Source organism: Athene noctua, chromosome 27 (assembly GCF_965140245.1).
Source record: "Athene noctua chromosome 27, bAthNoc1.hap1.1, whole genome shotgun sequence".
Classification (NCBI taxonomy): domain Eukaryota; kingdom Metazoa; phylum Chordata; class Aves; order Strigiformes; family Strigidae; genus Athene; species Athene noctua.
Window position 1 is genome coordinate 5774854 of NC_134063.1, and position 22471 is coordinate 5797324.

Below are 22471 nucleotides of genomic sequence, written 5' to 3' on the forward strand. Positions count from 1 at the left end.
ACACCCAGGATCGAGCCTGAGGGTTTCCCTTTCAATCCTTCTGCCTTGGTGTCTCAGAATTCTAATATTAAACATCGCCGAAAACTCCCTCGCTGCGGTTATTCAATCTGTTGCTACCTCGGCACGTTAATAACCACGTCAGAAAGGTAAATAAATAAAAAACAACACAGAAACAAAACACCAACTCGAAACCCACATTTTATCCAGCTGCCCCAGCGCAGGCACTACAGCTCAGGGCGCCCCACTGATCCCAGCCCAGGCGGAGGCCCGAGGCCGCGGCTCTCCCCCTCCCGCGAGGCCCAGCGCCTCCCGCCACAGAGGCACCGGGGATTCAGGCCGCCGCTGCCCCCCCCCCGCCGCCTCCGGGGCTCGGCTCCAGCCCCGGCACCACCGACCCGCCGCCGCCTGGCAGTCCCGAGCTCCCCAGCGCCCCCTCCGCGGTGCCGCCGCCCCCCGAGGCCGCTCACCCTCCGGCGGCCGCCCGGGGCTCAGCTCCCGCCACGGCGGTTGAACGGCCGGAAGCGGCCGCGCGGGCCCCGCGCCGGGCCGGGCCGGGCCGCGGCGCCGTGCGCGCTGACGCAGACGCTCCGCACGCGCTGACGGGGGGCGCGCTGCTGCCCGACTCCCAACATGGCGGCGGGGGGCGGCGGCGGCGGCCGGGGGGGCAGCGCCCCGCGTTGGGGCGGCGGCGGCGGCGGCCGGGCCGCGGCGCAGGAGAAGCTGCCGGTGCATGTGAGTGCGATGACCGCTCCGGTGGCTGCCACCCCGCCGGGGCCGCCGTGATTTCCCTCCTCCCCCGCCCCACCGCGAAGGGCCGCTCCCCGCCGCCCTCTACAGATTCCTCCCCCCCCCCCCCCCCCCCGACACCGGGGACGGCGCTGCTCGCCCCGCTGTGACCTGCCCCGCCCCCCTTCCCCCGCCGCTTGTCCGCGCCCCCCCCGCCGGTACCGCGGGGTGTACCGGGCCCTTCTCCCCCCGGTGCCGTGGGGTCCCCTGGGGCTTGCGCCCTCCTCCTTCGGTACCGTGAGGCCCCCCCCCGGGCCTGGTCCCCCCCTCCCCTATACCATACCCCCTTCCCCAGCTCGCGGTCATCGTCCCTGGGGAGCTGTTCCACTCTCCCCGGTACCGTGCCCCCCTCCGTGCCTTGCCATCCTCCTCCGGCACCGCCATGTCCGCCTTCCCCACTACAGTGATGCCCCCCCCGGGGCCAGCCCTCCTCAGGGCCTCCTCATCTGGTACCGTGTGCCCCTCCCCGGGCTGCTCCCCCTTCCCGGTGCTGTGGGGCTCCCCCCGGGGCCTGTTCCTGCCTCCCTCAGTCCGTGGGGTGCCTCAGGGCCTCTTCCCCCTTTCTGGCCCTCACGCCAGCTCTCTCCCTGCAGGTGGAGGATGCGCTTTCCTACCTGGACCAGGTGAAGATCCGCTTTGGCAGCGACCCCGCCACCTACAACGGCTTCCTGGAGATCATGAAAGAGTTCAAAAGCCAGAGGTAAAGCCCAGGCCCTGCGCCCCAGGGCTGCTCTGGGGAGCTCCTCAGCCTTGGTGGGGGTCTCTCTGCCCCTGCAGGGTCCCCCCACCTTCACACCATCCTCCCACCTCTGCAGACGCGCAGGCAACCCACGGGCCTGTCCCCCAGTAGTGCAGTCACTAGACACAGGAGGTGGAGGGTTTCTATCCTTCTGTCATTTTCCAGAGACAAAATCTAGTGGAAAAGGCAAATCTATTTTTACTTGCCCTTTCTGAAACGCAGATCTGGAAAATAAGCGAAGAAGCTTGAGAGCAGAGCCTCTGTGTGTCCTGTCAGCCCCAGAGGTGGTGGCTGCCTTGCCTGTTGTGGGTCACCTGCACACTCATGTCTCCTCTCTGTGGATGACACTCCCAGCATGAGGCTGCAGTGGTCATTCCCTCTGCTTGGGCTCGTTTCTAGGTCTGAGGATCCCAAGCTTACTTGTTAAAAATTGCATCTCTAAGAAGCCAGATGCTTCACATACCTCTGTAATTTTCCAGGCTTAACTTGTATTTCTGATTTGGACACAAGTAACAAACTCTTCTCGATTTTAGCATTGACACACCTGGAGTAATCCGACGTGTTTCACAGCTTTTCCATGAGCATCCCGACCTCATTGTAGGATTCAATGCTTTCCTCCCGCTGGGCTACAGGATAGAAATTCCAAAGAATGGGAAGTTAAGTATACAGTCACCTTTGAATAGTCAGGTAGGTTACAGAGCTCATGTTCTCTAAATAAATTCTGTTATGTGTTGCTATACACATCTCTTGCACATTTTAGGCTGTGTCGATTTATGTGTCTTGCATGTTGCTAAAGTTTTTACATGGTTTTCAAAGTCTTTGATAACGGTACAACAAAAATTTGAATATTTATTCTCAAACCAGTTGTTACTTTAGCACTAGAACTGTAGTTTTGCACTAGAATGATATTCCTGCGTGAACTGCCACTTCAACTACTTCAGTCAGATTGGAAAACTGAAATTGTAATTGGCTTGACACATTTATTCTCAGTGTGTGGTGTGTGTAGTGACAAATCTCAAAAAGAGAACCTGGAAGAATCACATTTCTAGTCTTCCACTGAGAAACTAGGAAATGTATTGAGGCAATAAGCAAAAAATACATGTCAGGTATTGCCGTGCAATTGCTGACATCCTGCAGTGAAAGGCATCTGCTGTAATACAGACAGATACATATTGGCCTCTGCTTCAGTTTTGTTGATGTGTTGTGGAGGCTGAAATAGAGCTGTTACCTGAATTCTGCTGATAAACTTGTGGTTTAATTAGTAGCAGTAAATATCTTTTAGATCTCAGTTCCCTTAGATCTCTCTGTTGCTTAGAAATGTAGCATCTTGAAGAGCCTTACGTTTTAATATGTTTCTAAAAACTGACAGTTCCTCTGAAATAAACCAGGGGTAGCAGAAGCTGCAGTGCATGTTGTTACACCCTCTCAAGCGTGGGGCACGTTGCAGCGACAGTCAGAAGCTGTCCTGAGTCAGATGGTTCATGAGCCAGATACGACTCACAGGATTTTTTTAACTGATGGTGTTAATCAGCTCGGTAGGGAAATTTACTGACTGATTGAATCTTTTTTCTTTCTTCTTTGCGTGGTAATCTTTTCTAGCTGAACAGCTTGAAAACCCTGGTGCTAGATTGGTGTTGAACTTGCACCTGTGTTTCTGTACAAGTCCCTGTCTTCTGTGTCTCACCAGGTGCCCGCAGAGCCGGTTCCCAGCTCTCTCCCTGGCAGCGGGCTGCTGCTACATTACTCCCAGGAGAATTCACACAATCACAGTGACTGTTCCGAGGAGTTTAGGCAACAGCTTCCATACAAAGAAGATAAATCCCAAATTCCTTTGGAGTCTGATTCTGTGGAGTTCAATAATGCTATCAGTTATGTGAATAAGATCAAAACACGTTTTCTTGACCATCCAGAAATTTACAGATCCTTTTTAGAAATTCTTCATACTTACCAGGTGAGAAGTCTTCCACAGAAGCAGTTGTGGGTTCGTACTGCAGCTGTTTGAGGAGAGGCTGTCAAATGAAATGTCTGCCTATTAAACAGGCGTACACAGTTCCCAAGCACTAATCTTACTCCAACAATTCCCTCATAGATACCCACATGAAATAACAAAAGTGTGAAAACTGTAGAACTTTCCAGGGTCTGAGGTGTAAAGGGGTCGTCGCTAGATCTGTCTTTACTCTCCTTCAGTTGATTGAGTGATATCCCGTGTGAAGGGATGCGCTGTGAGAACCTTGGGCTAATCTGATAGTTCAAGTTTGTGTAGCATAAGGTTTTTGGCTGAGTTGATGTTTCTTGCCTAGTGGATAGTCCTTGCATAGCGAGGTATGCTTTCGACTCTAACATCTGTGTGTATCTTTTCAGAAAGAACAGCTGAACACTAAAGGCCGACCCTTTCGGGGCATGTCAGAGGAAGAAGTGTTTACTGAAGTAGCGAATCTGTTCAGGGGACAGGAGGATCTGCTTTCTGAGTTTGGACAATTCCTCCCAGAGGCTAAAAGGTCTTTGGTATGTGTATGCTTAAAACAAGGCAGAATATTGAATGTAGAATACATGAATGTATGTAGAATACATGAAGAAGCTTTAGGAATGCAAATCACGATGGAAAAACATAGAGCCAGTAAATGAACTTTGCTCCTCTTCAGTGTTCAGAATTTTCTAGAACAGGTGGCTTAACTACGTGCTCTGTGTCCTGTTCTGATATACAGGATTCTTTATTTGCGCCGAATGAGAACATTGAAATCGTTATTTATTTACTTCAGTTCACAGGAAATGGACCATGTGAAGTGAACAGTGTCCAGAAAACTGAGCATGAGAAGAATCTGGAACACAGCAAAAAGCGATCCAGGCCGCTGCTGCTGCGTCCTGTTTCTGGCCCAGCAAAGGTATCTTTTAGCAAGTAAAAACTTAGAATAACCCCTGTGTTTAGATAATTGCTTAGATGAAGTCATGACTGGCATCCTTGAGGTTTGTAGATACTAGGTACAAGAAGCCAAATTTCAAAGTTATTTTTAAAATAACTTTAAATAAAAATCAAAAATTTTAAAGTATGCTTAAATGTGTGTGGTAATACGTTGAATACTAAATATCAAGACCTTCTGTACTAAGTATTGGTCCTGGAAAGGGACAGCTTATTGCTTCTACAAAGAAATCTTTGGAATTCTTTCTCAAGTGATCTTTTTTTTTTTTTTTATGTTCTTCTTAGCTGGGGGTCATTTGATAGAGATTGCTGTGAAGGACTTGACACAGCAATGCTAGATCGTTATTAGGAAATACAGAGTTCCAGCCTTTGCAGAGAGCTGTTATATTCAGCAAAGTGGAATGTGAGAGCATTTGAGTTACAACATTTTAAGTATAACTCCTTGTCCTTTTAACAGAAGAAAATGAAACTGCGAGGTACCAAAGACCTGTCAGTAGCGACAGTGGGAAAATACGGAACGCTGCAAGAGTTTTCCTTCTTTGACAAGGTCAGGATTTGGCCCGTTCTTACATTCTGTGGACTTACATTCAACCATTTATGTGGTTATTAATTGGTTGGTTTTCTGTACAGTCTGTGTGTCAGCACTTGGCCATTGCCTGACTTTTCAGTAGAGAAAGATAGACCAAGAAAAGAGAAAATAGGTGGGTTTGGAAGATTAATAGAAACCGATAATTAACCTTTTCCTGAATACTTGTCTCTTACAGACACATTTTTCTCTATTTTTCAGTGATATTACCTCATGGTACCATCCGTAGTTCTAGATTATTGTTTGAAACTGGGCATTTTTGTGCATATTCTCTTCGTATGTTGCAGTGTAGACAGAGGTTTGTCACTGTACCCATGGTTCAGACTGCGTAGAGTATGAACTAAATAAAAGTGGTGTTTGAGTGATCTGATCATTTCTCTCCAAACTGTGCTTTAGGTGCGTAGGGTCCTGAAGAGCCAGGAAGTCTATGAAAATTTTCTCCGTTGCATTGCTCTCTTCAACCAGGAGTTGGTTTCTGGCTCTGAGTTGCTCCAGCTAGTTACACCATTTTTAGGGTAAGGCACTCACTACCTTTTCTGCTGTGTCATACTTTTTAGGTCTTCTTTTGTTATTTTTGGTAGACGTTGTGAACTTTGGTAATGAAGTTTTGGATTTAACTTCAGAAATACCTCCTAGGTAGCATGAAAGAAATTAAAGGCTAGTCCAAAAAGAGGAGTAATACAATCTGAATCTTTTAATATATCTACACAGCTCTTAGAGCATTTTGGGGAGGATATTTTCTTCTGTGCATCCAGCTGAAAGCCTCACAAGCAGCAGACTATCTGATGTTACACTAAATCATTGGGGGCAAAGAATCTCATGAATTCTGGAGGGTGGTCTCTTGTTCACACTCCCTGCTCTATGCAAATACGAAGCAGGTATAAACATGAAATCTCAGAAGAGAGCTGTGAAAAGGATAAATAGTTTGAGCTCTGATAGGAACCTCTCGTGCTGTTTGTCTTCCAGCAGAAGAGGAAGAGTCACATGGCAAGGATCAGTGACTCCTCAGTCAGTTAAGGGGAGTATTCGTGAAGTAGTGAAGGGAAATTTTTTTCCTGCCTTAAGTCAGAAAAAACCCTAAAGTAATTCAGAGAGAATAAAAACAGAGGTAAAACATTGGTGAAAGATTTCTCACTGCAATTTTAATTTTGTTTAGATTTTCTCCCTCACTCGTGACACTCATTAGCCGCCCTAAAATTGTCAGAGTGACGTAACAAAATACACTTACTTGTGTTTTTGAAGGAAATTCCCAGAACTCTTTGCACAATTCAAGTCCTTTCTTGGTGTGAAAGAGCTTTCATTTGCTTCTCCACTGAGCGACCGATCTGGGGATGGAATGAGTCGAGAAATTGATTATGCTTCCTGCAAACGCATAGGATCGAGTTACCGGGCTCTCCCCAAAACCTACCAGCAGCCAAAGTGCAGTGGAAGGACAGCCATCTGCAAGGAGGTACCTTGGGCCAACCTGTTCCATCCCTGAACACACACTGCACTCCCCTACCTTGAAGTGGGGTCGTTAAGGCTAGTTCCTGCGTGTGGATCCCCCTCTTTAATGCTGATTAGCCAACTCTAGCCTCACGTCAGTTATTCACCCAGTTTACTGAAATAACAGTATCCACATGCGTTTCACTAATTGTATCTAAATCCATCTCAAATCGTGTCGTTCACTTTAATGTCTTTTGAGTCTGCGTGCTTACACAAACTTATTCCTGTAGACAGAAAATATTCACTTAGCCTGAAATTAATTTTCTAGCAGTGGACCAACATGGCCTTTAAGAAACAATTTTTCTCCTGAAAATGCACCGTGAGTCAGTGTCTTTTGCACTGTTCTCCCTGAGGACAGGCATCTGCAGCAGAGGTGCTTCCACCTCTCGCTGTTGTTGGCAACTCTGTCCCCTTTATTTATAGTTGCTGATGACTGCAGAGTGATCTCTGTGGTTTGGGAGGTGACAGTGAAGGAGCTTGCGGAGCAGGGCCCTGGCACAGTTCCACACAGACCTCTGACCTTCTGAGGAGCTGTTGTAACAGCGATGTGTGACCTAGGTCTGAAACTTCCAATAGAAACTCGGGCAAGAACTGTGTGAAAATAAACCAGAGAAGTATCAGACCCCGTGAGAACAGCTCTGGGCTCATTAGGCATGCTCAATGTCATGTCTTTGCACTGTTGCAGGTGTTAAATGATACCTGGGTTTCATTTCCATCCTGGTCTGAAGACTCCACTTTTGTCAGCTCCAAGAAGACCCCTTATGAGGAGCAGCTGCACCGCTGTGAGGATGAGCGGTTTGAGGTACCTCTGCTACTGAGCTTCCTTCCTGCCTCTCTGCCTCCTCAGAAAGCAGAACTTCCAGCTGTGAGGATTTTGACTGAATTAGGTGGCCCATTACTGGCAGTTCTGTTAGTGTTTGTTAGTTTGAGCTAGAGTGTGGTGTTTTCCAATTACTTGGAGTCTAGTAGTTCTTTCTAGGCATGAGTCCAGTTCTAAAAAGCATGTTACCTTTGGGAGAACTGGCAGAGGTACATTTTCCAGTCAGAAACCTTGCTGATGCCTCTTAGCTCCACCCAGTGGGGCTGGGACGAATGCCACAAACCTGAGCACTGCTGGTCTCCATTTTCCTGCTGTGCCTCTTCTTACGCTGTGTCTTTTGTGAACTCTTAACAGTTGGATGTTGTCTTGGAGACCAATTTAGCCACAATACGTGTGCTGGAGAGTGTGCAGAAAAAACTGTCACGACTGACTCAAGAGGATCAGGAGAAATTTCGACTGGATGATTGCTTGGGAGGAACATCAGAAGTGATCCAGCGCAGGGCCATCTATCGTATCTACGGTGATAAAGCACCAGAGATCATTGAAAGTCTTAAGAAAAACCCAGTTACTGCAGTTCCTGTTGTTCTTAAGAGGTAATTCCCATTCTCTCGTGTTCACCTGGGTTCTTTAAGAAACTGATAAAGGATTTTTAAAGCATTTTTGAACAACTGCTTTCTGTAGATGTTGCTTCAAAGGATAACTCATCTTCAGTGGTGGTGCTGTTATTTATTTATTTGTTTGTTTGTTTATTGCTCCCAGGAATACTGACAAGTTTTGGGCGCATGACGGTTGGCCACACTAAAAATGCTTTGTGCTTATTTCTGTGGTTGTCTGTTTGAACTGAAGTCGATTATACATTTATGCAGATTGAAAGCAAAAGAGGAGGAATGGCGGGAGGCCCAGCAGGGCTTCAACAAAATTTGGAGGGAGCAGTATGAGAAAGCCTACTTGAAGTCCCTTGACCACCAGGCCGTCAACTTCAAACAAAATGACACCAAAGCTTTGCGCTCCAAGAGCCTGCTGAATGAAATCGAGAGTGTCTATGATGAGGTGTGTATGCTAGAAGATAATCCACCCTGTCTGCCCTTCCTTTGTAGCGTTATCTAGATGTTTACGTAGCACCTGGGACCTTGTTGAAGTGCTCTGAAGAGTTCTCAGTCAAAAGGACTGTCCCAAGCGTAGCGTTAATACTGGCTGTTTTCTTCTGGCAGGAATGGCTCTTGTGCATGGATTGGAAGGATCTTTATCTATTTGTCTCTTGATTACAGCATCAGGAGCAGCATTCAGAGGGGAGAAGTTCGTCCACAAACGAGCCTCATCTTATCTTTATCTATGAAGATAAGCAGATTTTGGAAGATGCAGCCTCTCTTATCAGCTATTATGTGAAAAGGCAGCCCACTATCCAAAAGGAGGATCAAGCAACCATCCGGCAGATAGTGCATCACTTCATACCTGAGCTGTTTTTCTCTCAGCCCCCTGAGCACAGTATTTCTGAAGAATCAACAGATGAGGACAGAGAAAACCATCAGGGGCAGAACCTGGAGACTCCTGAGCTACGGAAAAAACATGTGCCTGGGCCTCCAAGCAGTCCTTTGGAGGCAAAAGCAACCTTCTGTGATGTTACAGCTGCTGAACCCCACAACACTCTGGATGATGTTTACAGTCTGTTCTTTGTCAATAATAATTGGTATTTCTTCCTCCGCCTTCACCAGACTCTGTGCTCAAGGCTCCTAAAGATTTATCGTCAAGCTCAGAAGCAGCTTCTAGAATATCGGACTGAAAAAGAGAGAGAGAAGCTCCTTTGTGAGGGAAGAAAAGAAAAAACCAATGATCCAGCCATGGAACTAAGACTGAAGCAACCAAGTAAGAATAATCTAATCCGGGACATTGTTCTCAATGCCCCGGTTGCTAGTGCTTGATTGTACATATCTGAGTAAATGAGACCAGCAGGCAAGTCTGTAAGGACTGTGTTGGTGCAGATCTCCACTATATTTGTGATTAGTGGATACAGCTAATTGAACAGGACAGCTAGTTTGTAATTTTATCTTCTGAGAGCTCGCACACATAGTTCATAGGACTTCCCGCAGGCCTGCTGTTGTCAGATGTTCTCAGGTGTCTCCTTGTATTAATCTGTTACTTTGATTTAAACTGTAAATGGCTCCACAACAAAATAGTTAACTCCCCAAGGGAAGTGCATGAGATAAAACTGTGAGAGTGTGTCAGCACTCTGCACAGAGAGCTGTCTGTAAGGTGTCCTCGAGACCGAACGCCGCGGCTCGTGAGCACTGCTCTCCCTTGGATCTCTCGACTTCACTCTGCCTCTTAGAAAGCGTTAAGTGACGACCCTTTTGCCCTGCCCAGGTGAGGTGGAACTGGAGGAGTACTACCCCGCCTTCCTGGATATGGTGAGGAGTCTGCTGGACGGGAACATCGACCCGACGCAGTACGAGGACACGCTGCGGGAGATGTTCACCATCCACGCCTACATTGGCTTTACGATGGACAAACTGGTGCAGAATATTGTCCGTCAGGTAACTCACGTGATGGCTGTGCTGTGTGTTGGGGGCTGCACGTCTTCCCTCCTGTAGATTGGTAGCTTTCTCACAGTACCCTCTAGTGCAAGGACTTGCTAAACTTGAAATTCAGAGCAAAGTTTATATGTAGGGGAAACACCCTAACAGAAGTTCAGGGAGATAGGTCAGCTTCAGTACCTTAAGGGATTTACTCTTTCTGGCCTTTTCCAACTTTTTTTAAGTTCCAGTCTTTTCAAAATTCTGCCGTTCCCAAAATACATCTAAGGCAAAAATAAACGTCCGGTCCTTTTTACTCAAATCTCTCTTCTAATTGTAGTTTTGTTACAGTTAAGGCGCATGAGCCCCTCACTCTTGTCTGTTCCTTTCATTGCAAAGTAATGAAAAAGAGAGTGAAATGTGTGAAGCCTCTGGAGTTAAAGCTGTGGTGCTTCATGTGAGGCGTGATGCTGGGCTGAGTTTCGTGCTCCTTTCATGACACACTAGAGTTAACTCTTGGCCTAGACTTGCTGACTGAATTCCCCCTTTTTTAATGGAAGCTTCACCATCTAGTGAGCGATGACATCTGCTTGAAGGTTGTGGAGCTCTACTTGAACGAAAGGAAGCGAGGTGCTGCTGGAGGTAACTTATCCTCTAGGTGTGTCCGGGCAGCAAAGGAGACCAGCTATCAGTGGAAGGCTGAACGTTGCATGGCGGATGAGAACTGTTTCAAGGTAAGAACTTGCTGCCAGGGAACTTCATAAAGTGACGGTGGCTCTTCACCGGGGAGAAATGGGTTTGGAAGCTCCAAGGCCACACTGGTGAGAGGGAGCAATATGGAGAGAAGGTGCCAAAACCAGAGCACAGACAAAGCAGCAGGCTCACTTCTCTCCTCGCTCATATTTATTTAATAATATCCAGCATTTTGTTGTGAACCCACGAGGCCAATATCTTGTGCTTGTAACTTTATTACAGGTGATGTTTCTTCAGCGGAAAGGACAGGTGATCATGACCATTGAGCTGCTGGATACGGAAGAAACCCAGACAGAAGATCCTGTGGAGGTCCAGGTAAATATCACCATGGAGTCTGCTGTAGCACAGACAACGCAGATGTCTAAGAACACTTTCTGCTTTCTTGATCCAAAATGTGAGACTTTGCTGGAAGGATAAGTGTACCTGGGAGGTGGGAGGATTACAGGTGGGGCAGTGGTCACTGACAGAAATGGGTATGTTAGCAAAAGACTTTCAACATCAATCAGCTACGTAAAAAGCAGCTTTTTAGAAGAAATAACCGATATAAAAGAAATAAACTAGTGCTTTGTGGTGGTGTTTGTCTTGATGAGAGCAAAATCTGACTTGAAATGTCTCTTCCCTGTGTAGCACCTGGCTAACTACATGGAGCAGTATGTTGGGGTCGAAGGAGCTCCGAACAACCAGAATGATGGCTTCTTACTGAAACCAGTCTTTCTGCAGAGGTGAGTGCCCTCCCTCTCCTGAGTCACGCCTGCAGCAGCTGGTACTGCTTCCTCTCTGCATATCTGGCAGCGATTTTACAAGCAGCTCGAGGGAAATGAGCTCAGCTCTGAGGACCAAAGGGGCTGCTCTGGTCCAGCGCACTGCGTAAGAATGCTGAAGAAAAAATTTATGACCACTGCATTGAGGTTTGTGTTTAGAATGGAGTGGGACTGTTTAAGCAGTCCCTTCTGGGAGGAATTTGGGGTCTCGTTTGTTCCCATTTCACTAAATATTTGTCAGAGTGTGTGGAGGAAAATCCTGGAGAAAATCTGAAAACTACATGAAATACAAATGTCATACTTGTGCTGTCAGCTCTGCTAGCTGCAGGGAATGGATAACCAAGCGTGACACTTGCTTCGTAATCCTTGTTTTGTTCTAGAAACCTAAAAAAGTTTCGCAAGTGGCAGTGTAAGCAAGTGAGAGCTCTGCGTAGCGAAGTGAAGAGCTCCTGGAAGAGGCTGATTGGGGTGGAAAGTGCCTGCAACGTGGACTGCCGGTTCAAGCTCAACACCCACAAAATGATGTTCATCATGAACTCGGAGGATTACATGTACAGGCGGGGAGCTCTCTGCCGAGCCAAGCAGGTGCATCTCCTATTACTCTCTCTGCAGCTCAGGCGGTAGCAGAGGTTGAGGATGTGAGCCAAAAGACAGGTACCGATAAGAAGTCTTGTGGCTGAGTTCCTGCAAACTACACCCAGAAGTTACTACTCTGTGTTGGATGAAACATGGAGGAGAGCTGGTAAATGCTCTGTACTTCGGTTTAGTTTAGCAGCCTTTTCTTTACTGTGCAAATTTTAAGGGGGAGTAGCAAACGTTAAGAAGTAGAGCTCTTTAAAGGCAGGTATGCGCTTTCCTGTTCACTGTTTGCGTTGTGTTGTAAAGCACGTGCATCTCAGAGGTGCAGGTTTGGGCTTCTCCCCCAGAAACGTCTCAGTGATCTTTCCCCGTCCTGCTTTCAGGTACAGCCGATGGTGCTGCTGAAGCACCACCAGCAGTTTGAAGAGTGGCACAATAGGTGGCTGGAAGAGAACGTGACCATGGAGGCAGTCGACGTTGTTCAGGACTGGCTCATGGGAGATGAAGACGAGGAGATGGTGCCGTGTAAAACCACCTGCGAGACGGTGAATGTCCACGGGGTCCCGGTGAACAGATACAGAGTTCAGTACAGTCGCCGTCCAGCTTCACCCTGAGCAGAGACTTGTTCCTGGGACCAAGAGAAGTAGGAGCGTTGCTGGTGAAACACATTTACTCTGAGAATAGTGGTGGGAATGCAATGTATGTATTAATGATATTTATCCAAACAGCGTTTTACTTTGGATTATGATGTATTTTCCATATGGCATAGACTTGTCTCCTTGCAGTGTAATCCTCCAGCCGTCATGAAGAGACTTTTAAAAGCTTTATGGGAAGAGGGCTCTTGGCATTGCCACACACTTTTTAGTAATTTCCTAGCTTTAGGCCACTGCTGACCAGCCCGTATGGGAAGGCTGAGTGAGGGGGTGAGGCTCTGGGCGAGCTACCACCAGTGGCGTTCATGGAGAGATGGAGCTGGGCTGGTGTTTGAGCAGATGCTGGCAGCTGCTTCCACTTGGAAGGGTTTAATCTTCCCTATCTTCCTGAATTTACGCCATCTTGGAGCCTGCAGAACTCTTTGGTGTAACCTCCAAGTGCCAGCGGGGCGGAGAGCACCTGGCACAGCTCGCGAGCCCCGCGACGGGCCGCTCCCTTAGCGATGGGTCCTCGTCAGGCTTGGTCCTGGTGCTCTGGTGAGAAAAATGCCAAAACTGAGACAAGGGTGAACAGCGTTACTACACGCTCTTAACTCTCACTCATCAACTGAAGTATTTTGGAGCATGAACTGAGGGAAGGAGCTCTCTGCGCTGCCGCGCTCGGCAAGACGTGCGCCGCGTCCCTGTTGTTGCTTTGTGAACTTACGACCTGCTGCAGACTCTGCCTTCTCAGATCTGGAGCCGCTTGGAGCGTGTGTGTGGGGAGGAATATCCATTGCGAGGTCTGGCCTGATTGTTTTGGGTTGGTTTTTTTTGTCATTTTTGTTTCTTTCTTTTTGCTATTTTGCATGTTGATTGGCAGCCTCTGGAGACTGCGTCTTCAGGCGCTTGGCTTTCCTTGTGCATGCCCGGCTCCGCGGTCCCGCTGGGTTGTAGCACTGCAGGAGCAGCAGCAGATGGAGCTCTTGCAGCGCAGCGTTTGCCCTGGGTCTGAGGTTTGCCCCAGATACTTCCCTGTTTCTGCTGGCTCAGCACAGATGCTGTATTTGCAGTGACGCACGGAAATCTGTAACGGGCAGCGTTAGATCCAGCCACAACCATCGCAGACGAGCTTTTCCAGTGAACCATTTGTACTTCGACCTAAGCTTTTTTGCAATGAAGCCTAACAAAAAACCTACCCCGAATCATGCAGAACACTACGTCAATTGTCTGACTGAATCTATTGAAAAATCAAGAAAATGTAGTTGTGTCTGTCCTGCAGCCCCACTGTGACTTTGCTCTTGTTTTTTAGGGGCCAAGGGCAAGCAAACTGTCTGTGGAGTGTATTACAGTGTCTTGAGGCAGGTCCGGCCTCCCTTCAGCTCTGCTTCCAGCTTTTTCCTGGCTTTTGGGGGAAAAAACCCCCCACCCCGATATTTTCTGTGGCTTTGATTTTTAGGTTATAATTTCTGCCAGACCTGAGTAGCAGCCTGTAGGATTTGTCCTGGGTTATTTCCACTGTACAACATTTGGTTTTGCAATTGTCTCACTTGACAGTAGAAAAATTGGCCTTTGGGGTACGTTTAATAGAAAACTGTACTGACTCTTTGTCTTTTTTGCAAAATAATCTGTAGGAGGGAAGGAGGGAGGCCAGTCTCTGGCATTTGTGGCCACTTGCACAACCACTGCCAGCGGAGGACTTTTCATTAAGAACTGATGTTCTCGTTGTCTGGGTCTCTGTGAAATTTTGGTTACTGAAATGATCTGAAGGTTCTTCCCCTGATCTTGTTGCAGGAAGTGATAAAAGACACTGACAGCGATGGGAGGGCTGGGTGGAGGAGTGGGGGGACAAGCCCCGTGCAAAGCACAGTACATCCCCCTTTTGCTTCCAGACCGCTCAACAAAATACGCCTCAGTCCTGTTCACCTCTCTGCTGTCTTCCAGTGGAGATGACAACTGTGCCAAATTTTATGCTTTTATGATACAGAAAAATGTTTACTAGAGAATAGGTTGCAACTTGTGGCTTAAAATGCATTTGATTCCAAGTGTACCAAGGTGTAGGAGGGTAACGCACCCATGCACCGTCCTGTTCCATCTCCCCATTTTTAAGTGTACTTCAGGTATTTTTAAGCATCCTTATTTTGTAAACCTTAATTTATAATCTGAACAGATTAAGTAAAACTTTTGCCCTTTACAGTGCTATTGTCTCAAAAATGATAGTAGCAAATGATGTGAATGGACTAAGCAGGCAGTGCAGGTTTGAGAGTGGCTTGCTAATGTCTGAGAGTTTAAGCTCGACCGCTGTGTATCTGCTAGCACGACCTTGATTCAAGAGTTTGTTCTTCCATTTTTTTGAAGGATCTTTGCTTTTGGGCTTGTAATTGCTTTGCCAGCTCTTTGAATGTAGTTTTTTTTATATTTATTTGCACATTCAAGTAAAATAAAATATTGATTTTAAAAGTCTGCAGCTCTCACTGGTTTGAATTTGTTTTAAATTAATTTAAACTTTCTGACAATCCCTAGAATTTATTGTCTTGCAGCTGAAATTGAATTTTAAATAGTAGAAAAGTACAATTAAAAAGTTGGAGCAGTCGCCGGACAGGCGGTGGGATGTAACGATTTAGATGTGGACCAGCAGGCAGCAAATCTTCAGCCTTCCCCGCACAAGCAGTTGGTGCTCGGGAGGTAAGCTGGCCCGCTGGCTAACAGAGAAGGGAAATGAGTTGCCCACAAGCAGCGTGCAGGGAGGTGGCTCTGGGCTCGCTGGGTGCTGCTGGGAGCAAAGACCAAGAGCTGGGGGGGAGCCCGGGGCGGGGGGGCAGGGGGTGGCATGGTTGCTCCATGCAGAGAGAGGTTTCAAAGGAAAAGAAAACAGATGTTCTTGCAGGTTGGTTTATTCCTAGCAGCACCTTTGCCGCGAGAGGTGTGGCACAAAAATAGGGTCCAGGCCTGGCCCCCAAGTACTCGCACGCTAAATGTAAGAGATGTGGAAGCAAAGCGACTGATTCCAGTTCCGAAATCTGTCAGCACATCTGCTACAGGTTAAGACAATGCAACTGCAACCATGAAAATAACCCTCCACCCACCTTTCCCTCAACCTCCCCAAATTCCTGGGTAATAACATGTTTAACTGTGTTCCCTGTGAGCTCTGCACAACAAATGAATGTGTAGATTTTGCAAATTAAGCTGTAGTGATGTGACCCAGATCTGATAGGAGTTTCCTTTACATCATTCTCAACACTTCCGTTGCCATAACAAAAGGCAACTCTGCTTTCCGCGCAGCGTATCACTTGCTCACAGGGAAACAAAGTGTTGTTCTCCTAATAACAATCCTCTGATGCATAAATCGCATGGAATAATTTGATTAAAATGATGGCAGCGGTGTCTCGGAGGACACCGTCCACTTTACGCAAGTCTCCTCGCAGAGATCTTGGACTTCTCACAGAAAGGACGTTCCCTGCGCTCAAGGGGAGGGACAGCCAGGTCTGACATCACCCACGAGCAGTTGGAGATCTCAGCAAGTGGACAGCTTTGGCAACGACAAAGGAAGACAGCTTAAAAATACCTTGCGGGTTTGTAGGATGGAATAAGAATTAATGGTTTTCTAAATTAAATTAAGAATTGCTAAAGGGAATACCTGAATTCGGTATTTAATATTTCAGGACTTTTTTTTTTTTTTTTTAAAACACGTTTCCCTATCACAGTGATGCACAGAGAGGGAGATGGGGCTGTGAAGCAGTGAGAGATAGTCTAGAAGTATGCGTGTAAACATGAGTGGAGTTTTTCTTTATGCTTTAGCCATTCCTCCGGATTAGAACTAAATAATTCAACCTTAATGAAAGTAGAGGCACGTGCTACCTTCCACTCATCAGAATTAAAGACTAAATTAAAGTATAGCAATTATAAACCATACCTGTGCTAAAGGATGGAGCTAAAAAGAATCATCTGAGACCAGGTGCTGAAGAGGGGTGATGGTGTCTGTTATCTGGCAAGGTAGCCCCTACCCCAGTGCCATCGTCTTGCTGAGAAAGGACCAAAAGAAGCTGTTCCAGAACACCTAGTGAGTTGTAGTGATGCTAATAAACTTCAAACATTCCTGAAAAATGGCTTCATGTGGATTACCTGTGCTCTGAAGTGAAAACTGCAAGCAGGCGGAAGAGTAGTTCTGAAAAAAAACCCCAACCTGTCTCCCCTGGAGTATTACACCTGCATAAGGCTTACAGGGGTGAGAATGTGGGCACAAAGGCTGCGGTGTAACCAAGGGAAAAGATGGGGTGGGATCCCAGGGGAACAGGAACTGTGGAACGAGGAGAGAGGCAGGGAAAAGGCCTGGAGCTGTGGAGAGTCTCAGGGTGATGTAAGAGACCTGGCAAAGCGAGAGGAAGGGGAGCTGGTATCACGGCAAAAAGTCAGGAAGAGCCTCCGAGGCATGAAGTTGTCTTGTATGTGCCAGAGTCTGCAAAGACAAATGCGGGGTGGGGGGGTGCTGGTCCAAAGGCCTGTTTCGATGGTCAGTGGCCGTTTTCTGTGCCATGAGGTTCTGAAGAAGCGCGGGTGCTCGCACGCCCAGCGGTGGGAGAGGCAGGGCTGGCCTTGTGTCCATGGAAAATGGGGGGTTGTGCTGAGACTGGTGGAAACGCTTCGTGCTGCTGGTGTGGGCAGAGGGGCCGCCCCGTGGTCAGCTGCCTCCCGTGTCTGCGCCGCCAACGCGAGCTCAGCCTGGGGCAGGTACCAGCTGCACTAAGATTTCTGTCCTCGAACCCGCTGCCTTGCAGCTGGAAAACTCTCTGGAGCTGCTGGAACAGCACAGAAATAGCAAACCCCATTCTTTGCCTACCACAGTTTGCTCTTCCGAGCCTTAAAGATGTATGGGACAGGCCAGGTGGTGTTTGTACCCTCCCTTTGAGCTTTAAAATCCCTAGCGTGTTTTCAGCATTACATCTTTCGGGTCCAGAGCCATGGAATAAAAGAGTGCCTTCTCCCAGGAGATGATCTGTTGCACAATGAATTACATTAAAACCAAATTGTTACCCCCACAGGGCAGGGATCACACAACTTAAAGAGATGTTAACAAGCCGTGACAAACCTCTGGCATAAGAATTTTCAAGCAAGCTGTTCTGCATCTAAAGCAGTCACTAAAGATCACACAGCATCTGAAAAATGAAGGCTACAGCAATGAGTAACCTCTCTCTGCTCCACTCCAGAGACCTGGCTATAGGAAGCAGGGCTGTGATTTGCACACTATCTGAACCTGATTATGTCTAATTTTTTGCATACAGAGCATGGAAAGGATCCTGGCTGAGGCATGGAAAATATGTGGCCACATGAGTCATTCTGTAATGGTTCATAAATCCTGAGAGAATCACAAAAGCAAAACATCTAACATTGCATCTTCCCTGTCCCTGCCAGTGGAACTCCACCTCTCGACACGCTCGGCACAAGGATGTGGGAATACGGTGAAAGCAAAGGAAATAGGATCATTTTCTCCTTGGAATAGAAGAATCTCATCAAAGAGCAGCCAGGCTCAGATTTGCAACCTTCACAGAAGAGGCCATTCATAAGCTGAGGAGAAAGAAACGAACTGCTCCTCGGGTTGCCAAACCAAATTTACAGTTCCTACTGCCCGGACTCCAGCTTCTGTCCTCACTCCCTTGCAGAGCCAGGCAGGGACCAGAGAGCAAAAGCCGAAAACCCAGCAGCCCCTCAAGCTGTGACCTCCCACCCCACCGGCCTACCCACTCGATGACCACTGGGAAGCGCTCGCTCACACTGGGGCTCTTACACAGGCGAGGGGCGAGGAGCTGGGACTTGCCCAGCGACGCTGTGCAAGGCAGAGCACGGAGGGGACTCAAGGAGTTAGAGAAGGGGGGACCAAGCAGCAAAGGCTCTTAAAGGTCCAGGTAACATCTGCCAGTCCCTCTTACAGCATTCCTAAATTGTCTTCGCCATGCTGCCAGCAGGTATGTGGCAGCAGCACACTGCAGCGCCAAGCTCTTAGCTCAGTGCTCAGCCCTCTTGGGGGTTTACTGGGTGGAGGCTGCACATCTCTGGAAAAACACAACACAGCTCTTCTTGGGCGAGAGCAACTGAAATTCCCCATTATCTACCCAACAGCAGAGACTTCCTGCACAGCCTCGTCAGGCCCCTTTCCTGCTGGATGGAGCTGCTCTCCCTGTTTCTGGGAGTTTATCAGCGGAAGCAGCTCCTCTCCCTCAAGCTCTGAGCCCCTGCACTTATCCTCTGTATGTTATGGCACCCCAGGCTGGTGCTAGTGCAGATTCTTTCAAATGCAAATAGTTCCGACCCACAGGACTTTAAATCAATCTCCGCAGTGGGATCAAGAAGGAAGGTGCAGGAGTTTCGTTCCCTATTTAGACAGAGAAGGAGCAGAAATGAAGAAACGAGAGTTCTGAAAGGTCCAGCCTCATCTGGGGACTGCAAGGCAGACACTAAAAACCCTCAGCTGCCACAACAAGAGGCTCTTGCGTAATCCCCTGGGAGCAGGGGAGGTTTCTCTGGATCTGCAGCTCTTCTGCACTTCATTTTATGTTTCTGTGAGGGGACAATATCTCCTCAGTTTGCGCTACCAGAAAGCATTTTGGATCAGGGTGTGAGGAAAGACCTCGAGTCTCACGCAGAGCCACTTGGATCTCTCTTGGGTGGAGGGATGCTTGACTCAGGAGGTCGGAAGTTCAGTTTACTCTCAACCAAATTCAAACTGCATCAAATCTGACCACAGCTGTTATTTTCAGAAATATTCTGGAGCCGGAAAGAGGCCCAAATGAGTCACTTGAGCCATTGTCTAGCTCTGACGATGAAGCACGGCCCCAACACACTGGATCTGGGTCCTCGCGCCCCTCCCAGTCCTGTGAGTCCCTCCCTGGGTCACACACACTCGTGTGTGTCGTGACAGCCCCCCATACGCCGCATCCTTCACGGGCTAAGCCTGGTGCTTCCGTGAGTTAAGGACTAAGAGAAGGAAATGCATAAGCAGGGTCACTAATACTGCCTTTCCCACACAGCTCCGAGCTCACAGAGCTGCTGGATCCTGCACCAGAATGGAGACCCTCGGGACTGGGCGGCTCTCACTGGTGCTGTGCTGTGCCTTTTGGGGACTCTGCCTGGCCTCTCCAGACTATGATGGTGAGTGTGTATCTTTGGGTGAAAAATTGCTGTTTCTTACAGTACTGCATATTTAATACCTTCATAATAACCTGAAAACTCATTTTTTAAAGCTATCACACGGGAGCACGCTCTAATTGAGCTTTGCCCATACTCTAGTTGAAGCAGGAGACAATAGAAAGTGATACAAAAGAGAAAAAAAATGGGGTGGAAGAAACTAGACCGAGAAAGAAAAAAAATAGAGAATTAGAGAGCATTTAAAAGCAAAACCTTTAGTTAAAAGTTAAGACTCCCACAACCATGAGTTTATCCTGGAGCGGCCCAGATTTCGGAGTCTCTTGAAAGCTGGGCAGAGGAATTGCCCTCTGGTTTCCCAGGCCTGCTGATGTTTGTACAACACAGCAGTTATTTGTGAGCTGTGGGAAGCTACACGGCAGAGGGATCGCGTGTATTTTCAGTAAGGTTGCTGACAGTTACTTCTGCCCACCTAATTCTGTTAGCCAGCTGCTTCTGCCTAGCACTCAACAGCATTTTACAGAATATTCCTACTTCTAGGGACCCCAACATAAAATGAAAACTGTGGCATTTGGGGTAAGGGTTATATATGCAGCCTGCTCTGCTACCTACAAGGGTAACTGCAGAACAGCAAGTAACAGACTGCTTTTATCTGACAGATTATTCTCAGAACAGCACCAACGAGCAGGTAACCACACCAGAGATCACACCGTGTCCCCGAGCCATCCCCGGGGAAAAGATAACCATAAACAACATCACGTACCTGCTGATACACGAGGCCACCCGCTCGCAGCTGGGCAGCGCGGTCACGGTGCGCCTCATCCCCTGCCTCTACACCCTCGTCTTCCTGGTGGGGCTGCCAGCCAACGGGCTGGCCCTCTGGGTCCTGGCTACCAGGGCTGAGAAGCTGACCTCCACCGTCTTTCTGATGAACTTGGCTGCAGCAGACCTGCTGCTCGTATTGGTGCTGCCCTTCAAGATTTTCTACTATTTCCTGGGGAACAACTGGCCCTTTGGGGAAGGCCTGTGCCGGCTCACCACAGCTTTCTTCTACGGGAACATGTACTGCTCAGTGCTGCTGCTCACCTCCATCAGCGTCGACCGGTACCTGGCTGTGGTGCATCCTTTCTTTTCACGCTCTTTCCGCACCCCTGCCTTTGCTGCCTGCACCTGCTCTGCCATCTGGCTCTGCGCTGCCGTCCTCACGCTGCCCCTGACTCTGCAGCAGCAGTCGTATCCCCTGTACGGAGCAGACGTCACTCTCTGCCACGACGTTCTCCCCAGGCCTGAGAACGTTGGGTATTACTTCTACTACTTCATCTGCCTGATCGCCTGTGCCTTCCTGGCTCCTCTGGTGGTGATGCTGTTCAGCTACTGCTCGGTGCTGCGAGCTCTCCTGGGCAGTGGGAAGCGCTACTCCTACTCTATGAAGCTCACAGCTCTCGTGCTGTTCATACTTGTGGCCTTCTACACACCCAGCAACGTTCTCCTCCTCGTTCATTACTCCAGCTATAACTCCAAGCTGTACAGCCACCTGTATATCAGCTACATGGTGAGCCTGGCCATCAGTACCTTTAACAGCTGTGCCGATCCCTTTGTCTACTACTACGTTTCTGAAGACTTTCGGGATAAGGTGAGAAGGAGATTCTTCAGTCGCAGAAAACAAAACACCACGTCCCTAAAAACCTCCAAGGAAACACTCCCTCAGAAAAGTTCCAAAGACTCTCTGGTGTAAGCCTCCAGCCCAGCTCTGTGCTCCCAAGGTGTTCACTGGGGATGGGGTGAAGACAGCTCTGGGATCCCACCACAAGTTTCACCCAGAGCAGCGAGCAGGACTTCCCAGGAGACGAGTCCTTCTGTCTGCACAGCTAAGGCTGAATAAACCTGGGCCATGGGCTTCCTCGAGTGGCGAGGAGTCCAGACACGACAGGGAGTGCTGAACCTGTACAGGTCTGTCCCTGGGACACTGCCTGCCACTGCTCATCTGGTCACATAGTGCCGGGGATGCTCTTGCCACCATCCCAAGGTCTGGATTTCCTAGTGCAGCTTGCAGACTAGTTGCTATTTGTATTCTATTTCTTTACCACTGGCTTGCTTGCTGTCCTCAAACCCATATTCCCTTCACCTAAAATTGAAACAGAACAGGCAAACCCAAATTTCTAAATATTTCAAAAGTGGTAGAAGATACCTATGTGTAAGGTACTCTCTGGAACTAAAACGCTCTGTCAAGAGAATGTAGAGCACTGGCTTTTCTAGCAAATACATTCTTGGCTTGATTAGTAAGAAACCCCATAGCAGTGTCAGCCCACCGTTGGTAACAAGTGTAAAAATCCCATTCACTAATCCCTGTTTTTGCAAATGACCTTTGGCATCCAGAAGTTCTTTGGGGCAAAGATTGTATTAATGGATTAAAAAAAAAAATATTTATGTCTCTTGAAAGGAAATATTAAAAAAGGAATTGAGAAAACTCTCGCTCTAGAACTCCACACTTCTTTTGTGTAACGTCATACACAATCAAGAGCTGTCTCTTATGAAACAGGTGATCAAGCTTGTTGCTTATTGGAATCTGTTGCAAATTTGACAAAATGGAGCCAGCTCAGCCCTTGGGCACAACTAGGGCAGCGAGGTAGAAAATGAGCAACTAACCTCCTCAGAGTTCCTGAATTCTTTAGTTTTACTGGTGCAGACATGATTTCTGTGCTCACCCTAACCTGTGGTCAAACTTACAGCCTACAGTGTGAATAAGAAGAGGCAGGCAACATTGTC

At 48.1% G+C, this 22471-nt stretch overlaps 2 protein-coding genes across 2 annotated transcripts; both read left to right on the forward strand.

Annotated features, from left to right (window-relative positions):
• The first annotated feature begins 612 nt into the window (after positions 1 to 612).
• Positions 613 to 15031, forward strand: SIN3B (SIN3 transcription regulator family member B). The gene is made up of 19 exons (XM_074927986.1): positions 613 to 732; positions 1380 to 1486; positions 2059 to 2212; positions 3213 to 3476; positions 3887 to 4030; positions 4285 to 4407; positions 4900 to 4989; positions 5425 to 5543; positions 6271 to 6478; positions 7199 to 7315; positions 7688 to 7926; positions 8200 to 8383; positions 8602 to 9196; positions 9695 to 9864; positions 10404 to 10577; positions 10819 to 10911; positions 11224 to 11318; positions 11738 to 11942; positions 12320 to 15031. The coding sequence occupies exons 1-19, from the start codon at positions 631 to 633 to the stop codon at positions 12548 to 12550; spliced, it is 3414 nt and encodes a 1137-aa protein (XP_074784087.1). The 5' UTR covers positions 613 to 630; the 3' UTR covers positions 12551 to 15031.
• A 4595-nt stretch (positions 15032 to 19626) lies between these two features.
• F2RL3 (F2R like thrombin or trypsin receptor 3) lies at positions 19627 to 21531 on the forward strand. The gene is made up of 2 exons (XM_074928117.1): positions 19627 to 19711; positions 20365 to 21531. Exons 1-2 carry the CDS (start codon positions 19627 to 19629, stop codon positions 21438 to 21440), a joined length of 1161 nt encoding a protein of 386 aa, XP_074784218.1. The 3' UTR covers positions 21441 to 21531.
• The last annotated feature ends 940 nt before the right edge of the window (positions 21532 to 22471 follow it).